Genomic DNA, 11,013 nt, shown 5'->3' with positions numbered 1-11,013 from the left:
CATGTGGGTTAATCAGACTCCATCACTTCCGGGAATTTCAGTTCTACATTAATAACCATTTGCAGATTAGGAATTGGCGGAACCGTCAGTTTCACCGAATCCGAAACTCATTATTGCAGAGAGCTTCCTTCAATCACACCCACTCGCTGTGGAAACCTGTCCAGAGCTGGAGATCCTTGACTGCCTTAAATAAACACCCCGGGCTGGACAGGCCCCGCCAGGCCCACCCTGATCCGGCGGCTCCGTTTGTAATCCCGTTCCCCGGGAGAACTCGATTCTCAGGCGCGACGGTTGTGAAGCGATTCCCGTCGACATGGGGAAATCATTTGCCAACTTCATGTGTAAAAAGGATTTTCATCCGGCCTCCAAATCCAACATCAAAAAGGTGAGCGGCGAGTCGGGGCCTTCGCCACTGGGCTCGGGTCGGGAACGGGGGTGGTTGGGGTCGGGGATGGGGCGGAGGCGACCGCCCCCCCCCCCCCCCCCGGCCTCGGGGCGGACGGGCGGGCGGGCGGGGGCCCCCCGGCCTCGGGGCGGGCGGGCGGACGGACGGACGGGCGGACGGACGGACGGGCGGGCGGGGGCCCCCCGGCCTCGGGGCGGGCGGACGGACGGACGGGCGGGCGGGGGCCCCCCGGCCTCGGGGCGGGCGGACGGACGGACGGGCGGGCGGGGGCCCCCCGGCCTCGGGGCGGGCGGGCGGACGGACGGGCGGGCGGGGGCCCCCCGGCCTCGGGGCGGGCGGGCGGACGGACGGGCGGGCGGGGGCCCCCCGGCCTCGGGGCGGGCGGGCGGACGGACGGGCGGGCGGGGGCCCCCCGGCCTCGGGGCGGGCGGGCGGGCGGGCGGGCGGGGGCCCCCCGGCCTCGGGGCGGGCGGACGGACGGACGGGCGGGCGGGGGCCCCCCGGCCTCGGGGCGGGCGGACGGACGGACGGGCGGGCGGGGGCCCCCCGGCCTCGGGGCGGGCGGGCGGGTGGGGGCCCCCCGGCCTCGGGGCGGGCGGACGGACGGGCGGTCGTGAATGCGGATAACAGTGAACGACCTCCCCTGGTGTCTTTCTTAAACTCCATACTCTTAATGAACTTGATGAACACAACGTTTAAACATCAACTAAAGATATCTAGTTGTTATAAAAGTGAACAAGTGTGTCATTCACCAAATCAGTCAATAGTTTTACAAATATAAACACTTGTAAGTTGGTTTGTATGTTTCTTGGACAGTAGGATTGAATTCAGAAACAACAAACAGCCATATAAATACTGTGGCTACAACGATAGGTCAGAGGATAGGAATTTTCAGCAGGTAATTTGTCTCCTGACTTCCAAAAGCCTGCCAACCACTTTATAAAGCGCAAATCAGAACAGTGATAGAATATTCTTGGATTAAAAACAAAAAACTGCGGATGCTGGAAATCCAAAACAAAAACAGAATTACCTGGAAAAACTCAGCAGGTCTGGCAGCATCGGCTGAGAAGAAAAGAGTTGACGTTTCAAGTCCTTCAACACCTTCACCTCCAACTTCAATACCTCTGTTCTTTTGTCGGTGACATCTTTTGATTATCTGCTCCTATCACTGCTTTCTTATCCCTATAACCACATCACCCCCCTCCACTTCTCTTCCCCCCCCCCCCCCCCCCCCCCACTTAAAACAGCTTATATTTCACCCCTCTCCTTGGATTCACCCAGTTCTGCTGAAGGGTCATGAGGACTCGAAACGTCAACTCTTTTCTTCTCCACTGATGCTGCCAGACCTGCTGAGTTTTTCCAGGTAATTCTGTTTTTGTTTTGGATTTCCAGCATCCACAGTTTTTTGTTTTTATCTCTTTGATAGAATATTCTTCTCTGGCATGGATGAGTGCAGCTCCAACAACACCAGCATCTCCCCCAAAGCCATGTGAATCATGAATTCCTTTGTGAACGATATTTTCGAGTGCATCGGAGGTGAGGCTTCCCGTCTGGCCCAATACAATAAGTGCAGCACCATCAGCTCCCGGGAAATCCAGACTGCAGTGCACCTGTTGCTTCCCGGGGAACTGGCCAAGGACACCGTGTCGGAAGGGACAAAGGTGATGACCAAGTACACCAGCTCCAAGTAAAACTCTACAATCGACTGAAAAAACATCCAACAACACTAACGAAACTCAGCACAGCTCAGGACAAACCAGCCTGCTTGATCGGCACCCCACCCACATTCACATCTTAAACATTCATTTCCTCTACCACCAACGCACAGTGGCAGTAGTATGTACCATCTACAAAATTCACTGCATAAACTCGTCAAGGCTTCTTTGACAGCACCTTCCATACCTGTGACCTCTACCATCTCGAAGACCAAAGACAACTATTAATGCAAACACTACTGCTTGCAAGTTCCTCCCCAGGTCACGCTTAGAACTATGGCAGGAATTTTATGCCCCCCTCTGGGGGTGGCATGGTGTGGGGGGGGAGCCATAATATTGAGTACCATGACATCATGCCATGTTTGCTGCCTACCCATCCCTGCCCTTCTCCACTACAATTTTTACCTGTGGCAGGAGAGTGCTGAGCAGCCCACTCGTCTACAGCCCAATTGAGGCCTCCTCCTGCACTCACTGGGACTTTACCTGCTGCAGGGAAGCTGGTCTCAAATGTCCAGCCCGCCAGGTGAAACCTGCCAGGCCACCCCCACCCCCAAGCAAATTTTCCCTTCCTGTTGTCCTGACAAGCCCAGTCCACTCAAACTCCCCGTTGTGGCCTGCCAACCTGCTTGACGAGACACCAGATTTGCCTTTAAGTCTGGCTCCATTGCTGCACATCCTCTTCTGGCTCCTCATGGCACTGCTGAGACGAGAGATGCCAGCCATTCAAAGTCTGTTGCTGCCAAACTTTACACAAGATTGGCTAGCTAACAGAAAACAGAGGGTAGCCATCAATGGTCTTTTTCTAGAATAAAAGCAAAATATTGCGGATGCTGGAAATCTGAAACAAAAACAAAAATTGCTAGAAAAAACGCAGCAGGTCTGTCAGCATCTGTGGAGAGGAAGACAGAGTTAACGTTTTGAGTCCATAGGTCCCTTCATCAGAAGTAAAGAGAAATAGAAATGTGGTGAAATATAAGCTGTTTAAGGGGGGTGGGACAGGTCGAACTGAATAGAGGGCCAGTGATAGATGGAGGCAAAGGAGTGATTGCCAAAGATGTCATAAACAAAAGTACAAACGGGTGTTGATGGTGGTGATATTAGCTAAAGGATGTGCTAATGGTGACATTAAGGGTAGAAAGTAGGATGAACAAGTGACAGATGGCCCTCGTGGGGGTGGGATGGAGGAAAGAGATCGAAATAGGCAGAAAGGTGGAAATAATAAATAGAAATAAATTTTTAAAATAATAATAGATATAGGTGGGAAAAGAAAAAAATATATATAAATATATAATAATTATTGGAAGAAAGGTGAGGATGGAGGAGAGAGTTCATGATCTGAAGTTGTTGAACTCAATGTTAAGCCCGGAAGGCCGTAAAGTGCCTAATCGGAAGATGGTGTGCTGTTCCTACAGTTTGCGTTGAGCTTCACTGGAACATTGCAGCAGGCCAAGGACGGACATGTGGGCATGAGAGCAGGGTGATGTGTTGAAATGGCAAGCAACAGGGAGGTCTGGGTCATGCTTGCAGACAGACTGAAAGTGTTCCGCAAAGCGGTCACCCAGTCTGAATTTGGTCTCTCCTATGTAGAGAAGACCGTATTGGGAGCAGTGAATGAAGTAGACTAAATTGAGGGAATGGTCTTTTTCTGTTTGGCAGGATTTAACGAGTGGTGTGCCACAGGGATCAGTGCTGGGACCTCAACTTTTTATAATTGATATAAATGACTTGGATGAAGGGACAGATGGTATTGTTGCTAAATTTGCTGACGACACAATGATAGGTAGGAAAGTAAGTTGTGACGAGGACAGAAGGAGGCTACAAAGTGGCATAGGTTAAGTGTGTGGGCAAAGACCTGGCAAATGCAGTATAATAAGGGAAAATGAGAAATTGTCCATTTTGGCGGGAAGAATAAAAAAAGCATATTATCTAAATGGTGAAAGATTGCAGAGCTCTGAGGTTCAGAGGGAACTAGGTGTCTTAGTGCATGAATCACAGGCTCGTATGCAAGTACAGCAAGTAATTAAGAAAACAAATAGAATGTTATCATTTATTGCAAATGGAGTTGAATACAAAAGTAGGGAGTTTATGCTTCAGTTGTACAGGGCACTGGTGAGACCACACCTGGAGTACTGTGTACAATGTTGGTTGTCTTATTTAAGGAAAGATGTAAATGCATTAGAAGCAGTTCAGAGAAGGTTTGCTAGCTAATACCAGGAATGGGTGGGTTGTCTTATGAGGAAAGGCTGGATAGGTTAGGCTTATATCCACTAAAGTTTAGTAGAGTGAGAGGCAGCTTGATTGAAACGTACAAGATCCTGAGGGGTCTTGACAGGGTGGATGTGGAGAGGATGTTTCCTCTTGTGGGAAAATCTAGAACTAGGGGTCACAGTGTAAAAATAAAGGCTGCTCATTTAAGCCAGAGACGAGGAGAATATTTTTTCTGAGAGTCATGAATTCGAATTCTCTTCCTCATAAGGCAGTGGAAGGAGAGTGTTTGAATATTTTTAAAGCAGAGCTAGATGATTCTTGAGTAATAACGGGGTGAAAGGTTATCGGGGGTAGGCGGGAGGTTACAATCAGATCAGCCATGATCTTTTTGAATGGCGGTACAGTCTCAAAGGGCTGAGTGGCCTACTGCTCGACTTATCCCCAGCATAAAGTTCAACTCTATATCACCATTGAATGGTCAAAATCCAGGAACATTCTCCCTAGCTGCAGTGCTTCAAGAAGGCGGCTCACTACCAACTAACTTCTCAAGGGCAGCTATGGATAAACAATAAAGCATCCCATGAAAGAATTTTAAAAACAACTTATTGTTCTGTGATGATAGCTTTTGCTTTGAAATTGAAGCAATCTCTATGATCCAGGGATTTGTTTTAAGTTAAGAGTCTTTTTTTCTTTTCACTAAAGTTCAATACAAAAGGAAACAAGCAGAGTTTTGTAAGAATAGTCTTAACACATATATGGATTTCTAAGAACTTGGGCACTTTTTTTAAAGTAGTCAATTCAGTTTGCATACAGTGCACATCTAATTACTGTACTGGACAGTATCTTGTTGACCTTACTACTTCTGAATATTTCATCTGTTTTAAAAATGTGAACAGTAGTTTTATCCTGAATGAAGTGGTGTTTTCCACTTTTTGTGGTGACTGGAAAACGCAGTGGGAATCCCAATTATTTCCCATGAACTATTTTCTGCAGTCTGGGGCTAATTATTGGTCCTTCCTTATGCCAACCATCTACATGATAGGGTATATCAATGCAGTTTTGTTCATAGGCGATTTCATCGACAATGAAAGATGTATTCAAATTATGAACATAAGAAAAGGCATGGGAATCGGAGGTGGGGGGTAAGGCACTATTGATGGCCATAATAGTATGTAGCAAACTCGGCGTAATCATAGGGGTCCATTACCAGTAACTGCAGGGTGGTATAGCCTACTTGTAAACTTTAACTCTACTATTTGGAAACAAAATGTTTTAGAAACTTGCCACAACCCAGTAATGGTGTTTAACAAACTCTTTGTATAAGAACATGATTTTCAGTGTCTTCCAACAGTTCTGAATTGCCTCATCGGTAGATAGTTTCCACAATACCTCAAATTTAAAATTATGATCCTTCTATGGCCTCACTCCTCCCCATTTCTTTAACCTTCTACAACCCAAAACTTTTTCTGAACCCTCCGACATCTCGTGCTTACCCCACCATCGGGAGTTTGACTTCGGCCGCCTAGATCCCTGTCTTTGGAATTTCCTCCCTTAACCCCATCTGTCACTCTAGCGCTCTCTCCTTCTTTGTGTTGTCCTTAAAACTCACCTATGTGACCAAGTTTTTGGTCACCCTGCCTAATTTCTTCTTCTTTGACTGATGCCTGTGAAGTGCATTGGGAATCTTTCCATACTAAAAGCGCTATTTAAATGCAGGTAGGTTTTGGTGTTGTCTAGCTTCAGTAGAGACATATTGTGGACAGTTTGTAATATTTTATCCACATCAATGTTCTAGATATCTTAAGTCAATGCAACTGTGACAAAAATTTAAGTGGTTTTGTCAAATTCAATTTGGTGGCTGTCTCTATCAATCCAGTTAATGTGCATTTACATTTTAACATTTATAAGAAGCTTTATTTTAATACATTTGCATATTGGTTGAACTGGCTTTAGAATTGAAGGCTTCAGGATCAGAATTTGTTTGGTAACACAAAGAACTTCTGTTTCTATTGCCTTTCACAACCTCAGGGCATTCCAAAGTGCTTAGATTGTCTTCAGTTCTGTCAGTACCTTCATGCCCGGATAAGGCAACATTTGTATTGCATGCCGCTCACTGAGGCTGATGCTGATCATAATCTCTCCTGCTAACCTTTCCTCCCCCACTTCAATCTTCTGTGCAATATTGTCCTCATCCCCCTCCCTTCTTCCTGCCACCCTTTTCCTATTCACCTCCCTTTATTTCGCCATGCTTTCCTAACTCACTCCGCTCCATTCTCTTCACTCTTTTTGGAATTAGATAAAAAGACTTTCTAATATAAATATATGTCTATTATCTCCTTGGCTAGATTAACAAATTTATTGTTTACTTAATAAATTCAGTTGATATTCTTAACCTAATTTAAAAAAAAACAAGATCTTATATGATGTTCTCCTGCTTTTAAAGATTCAGTGTGATCTCATTGAGACATATAATAATTAAGACATATTATAATTAATGACCTCATAGTAAAGGAGCCTCTAGGCAACAGTAATCATAACTGAATGTGAAATTCTATCATGTTTGGAGGTGCGAAACATGGATCTAAGCTTGGTGTCTTATGCTTAAATAAAGGCAATTACAATGATAAGAAAGAATTGGCTAAAGTGAAGTGGGGAAATAGGTTGAAAGGTAAGATAGTAGAAAAGCAGCGGCAGACTTTGAAGGATATACTTCATAACTCTCAACAAAGATATATTCCAACGAGAAAGAAAAGCTCTACCAGAAGAATGCACAATCTGTGGTTAGCTAAGGAAGTCAAGGATAGTTTCAAATTGAAAGAAAACGTGTACAATGTTGCGAAGATTCATGATTGGTCAGAAGAATGAACAAATTTTAAAAACCAGCAAAGAATGACTAAAAAAGTAATGAGAGAGAAGTTAGAGTTTGCGAGAAAGCTAGCTAAAAATATAAAAACACATAGAGCTTTTACAAGTATTTAAAAAAGAAAAGTGTAATTAAAGGAAGCATTTGTCCTATAAAGAGTGAGACTGGGGAATTAATAATGGGAAACCAGGAAAGGGCGGAAGCGTTGAACAGGTATTTTATCAATTTCCACTGTAGAAGACACTAAAAGCAACCAAAGAATAGTTAAAAATCAAGAGGTAAAATAGAGGGAGGAACTTAAAACAATCACAATCACTGGGGCGGGGGGGGGGAAAAGTACCAGAAAAGCTAATGGGACTAAAAGCTGACAAGTCCTAAGGACCTGATGGCCTGCATCCTAGGGTCTTAAAAGAAGTGGCTGCAGAGATAGTGGATGTATTAGTTGTAATCTTCCAAATTTCCTGGATTCTGGAAAAGTCCTAGCAGACTGGAAAACCACAAATGTAACACCTCAGTTCAAGAAAGGAGGGAAATAGAAAGCAGGGAACTATAGACCAGTTAGCCTAACATTTGTCATAGCGAAATTGCTAGAATCCATTATTAAGCAGGAAGTAGCAGCACATTTGGAAAACCATAATACAGTCAGGCAGAATCAACATGGTTTTGTGAAAGGGAAATTGTGTCTGACTAAGTTGTGGAGTTCTTTGAGGAAGCAACAAGCAGGGTGGAAATGGGGAACCAGTTGCTTGGATTTCCAAAAGGCATTCAATAACATGCCACATAAAAGGTTACGACACAATATAAGAACTCATAATGTTGGGGTAACATTTTAGCATGGATCGAGGGTTGGTTTATGAAAAGGAAACAGAGTGGGGAAAAATGGATTGTTTTCAGCTTGGCAAACTGTAACCAGTGGAGTGCCATGGGGATCTGTGCTGGGGCCTTAACTATTTATAATTTATATTAATGTCTTGGATGAAGGGACTGAATGTATGATAGCTAAATTTGCTAATGATACACTGACAGGTAGGAAAGTAAGATGCGAGGAGGGGAAAGAGCCTGTAAAAGGATAAAGACATGTTAAGTGAGCGAGCAAAAATTTGGCAAATGGAGTATAATGTGGGAAAATGTGAGGTCCACTTTGGCAGGAAGAACAGAAAATCAGAATATTATTTAAATGGAAGAGACTGGTATTAAGAAAATATAATTCACATAATGTTGTTATGATTATTGTAAAGGTAGGTATGTGTGGGATGTAATTGAATTGGAGACAGCTGGTCTGGAGGCTTTGAGTCATCAAAAAGGAGCTAGGTTTGAAATGCTAAATACGTAAACATGGCTGAAGTTTTAGAATGTGCGGTGTAAGGAAAATTAGCATTTTTAGATAAACTGTAGCTGTTTGAATTTCAAAGAGGTGGTAAGATATTTCACCTAGCCAGAAGATGCTAAGCCAAACAGTGTGTTTATTTTTCCCAAAGGTTACTGATAATATGAATCTTTTCACACTGTTCATATTATGAGAAAAGTAAAGTTCCAAAGACATACCGGAACAATGGAATTTGCATTTAAAAGGGAGGAACATGTATAGAGGAGATGAGGCTATGTGTCAGAGAAGAAGGCATTCTAAGATTGAACACTAGTGTGAAAAGCCTCTGTACAACAAGTTGCTGTCTACAGGAAACAAAACTGAGAAAACTCACTTTGAATTTGACTGTCCAGGGTATTGTGTGGCTCTGCCTGGGTCTGTTTAAATTGATTTGTTTTTAACTAGTTACCTTAACGGCAGTGTAACTGGAAGTCAGATTAATTAGGGGTTTTAGGAGTTATTATAGTAGTAATTTGTGGACCTATGTATGTGCTTGAAACCTTTTCTTTTGTTAATAAATGTTTAATTTAATTTTCTAAAAAACCTCTGAAGTCATGGTAGTCTTATTACTTCTGAATCCAGGGCACACATCTTGAAATAAAATACGAATTGCAAAACCAGTTGTGACCATGTGTTAAGCTTCCCTTGTGGATTTGATTCGCCTCACACACATCATCTGCTGCATCATAACTCTGCAGAAATCTTTGATACAAAAGGATCTGGGTATCCTAGTACAAAATCACAAAATGCTAGCATGCAGCTGCAGCAAGTAAATGAGAAGACAAATGCAATGTTGGTCTTTATTGCAAAGGGAGTGCAGAACAAGAGTAGCAAAGTGTTGCTACAGTTGTACAAGGCTTTGGTAGTGAGACAGCATCTGGAGTACTGTTTCCAGTTTTGGCTTCCATGCTTAAGGAGGGAATTTGTATTGAAAGCACTTGAGAGTTACAGAATCAAAAAAACCTATCCTAATCTCAAAGCACGGATAACTGGTCTCCAAAGTATGAGGAAGATTTAGGAGTGATTTAAGAATGAAAAACAAAATCAAATAAGGGTCCAACAGCCACATACTAATCTTATTAGTCAACTGCTTTGTTCAAGTTGACCTGGATTTTGACAAATGTATTTTACTCACCATGTGGTTGACTCTCTGCTGCTGTGTTCCACAGCAGGACTGTGCAAGCTAAAGCCATTCCTGACTACAGTTTGGCCTTTGTGCTATAAATTCACTTTAGTTTGGCCCTTTATTTCATACATGAGCAGAGATTGCTCTTCTCTTGAATAACTTGGATCCAGAGCCATGAAGGAGCAATACAAATGCAAAATACTGCCAGATGCTGGAAATCTGAAGTGTAATCAGAAAATACTGATAATAAACAGCAGGTCAGACAGCACATGTGGAGAGAAAAACAAAGTTCACTATTTAACATGAAGTAATGTTTGTTCACACATATGTTGTCAATGTAATCTGCATCAAAATAACATTTGGCTGGGATTGTCCGATGCTTAAATATTTTTAATGTTATTGATAGAACAGAGATAATCGGATGTTGAATATATAAGCTTATTTTTTAAACTTGGAGCTTTGGGTGTATTTGTGTCTGCTCACTTGTTATGTTTAATCTGAAGCTTTTATAGCTATCCTGAAATACTTCACAATTGACCTTTCTAGGAGGATTATGGTGTTTAAATTATTCAATAATTTACTCTGAAAATCACATCTAACATCTTAAGTGCAAAAAGTGGCATAGTGACTAAGTTTGTATGTATCTTTGTTGAGGTGTGGATGGCGGAACAAAAAATATCATATGAAAAAAAGAAACAAGAAGAACTAATGCAACAGTATGTAAAAGAGCAAGAAGTATATGATAACAGGTATGGAATTGAATCTGTTTTATAAGTTCTTGGTTTCTCTTAATAGTGCAAATTAATATTTTGGTTTAACTCCTGAGTCTAGGCTTTCTGCCTTTCTTTCTGCTCCCCACCCCACTCTACCTCACCTTTCCCACCACAACTCAGCTGATTTTCTGTGAAGTATTTGGAATGGATGGGGGTGGAAAGCAACTTGAGATGTACTTTCTACTCCCTATCTTGTGGATGTTTTCTGCTGGCTGTGGGGAAATATGTCTTGGCACATGGTAAGTATATGCAAAAAGAAAAACATAGTCTCTCTGTAATTCCTGACATTTGTACTTTTGAAACGCTGATCACAAGGATCCAGTTACCAGAGGGGGACCTGGAATTGAAATCAGAGGAACATGTACAGCTGTTCTGTGCAGCTGTATACAAGCCCCATTCGTGAAATTGCAATTCTTTTAAACAAAACCAAAAATGTTTTATTAAAGCGGCTTGCCAGCTATCCAATTTTCCCAGTACAGAAGACACTTTTTCTCCCTTACCCCTACCCAGTGGCTCAGGTAGCTTTCTCCCATATGTAAATGTAAATATTACTGGA

The 11,013-nt window shown here is 43.1% G+C and overlaps 1 protein-coding gene across 1 annotated transcript in view; it reads left to right on the top strand.

Annotated features, from left to right (window-relative positions):
* The first annotated feature begins 254 nt into the window (after positions 1-254).
* The window catches only part of cir1 (corepressor interacting with RBPJ, CIR1), a 61,411-nt gene continuing 50,652 nt past the window's right edge, over positions 255-11,013 (top strand). The window contains exons 1-2 of the mRNA XM_041200309.1: positions 255-385; positions 10,339-10,433. Coding sequence (XP_041056243.1) covers positions 314-385; positions 10,339-10,433 — 167 coding nt within the window. The 5' untranslated portion in view covers positions 255-313. The remainder of the gene's footprint in view (positions 386-10,338; positions 10,434-11,013) is intronic.

This window comes from Carcharodon carcharias, chromosome 12 (assembly GCF_017639515.1).
Source record: "Carcharodon carcharias isolate sCarCar2 chromosome 12, sCarCar2.pri, whole genome shotgun sequence".
Classification (NCBI taxonomy): domain Eukaryota; kingdom Metazoa; phylum Chordata; class Chondrichthyes; order Lamniformes; family Lamnidae; genus Carcharodon; species Carcharodon carcharias.
The sequence above is the reverse complement of the archived record's forward strand: the minus strand, read 5'-3'. Positions and strand labels throughout refer to the sequence as shown.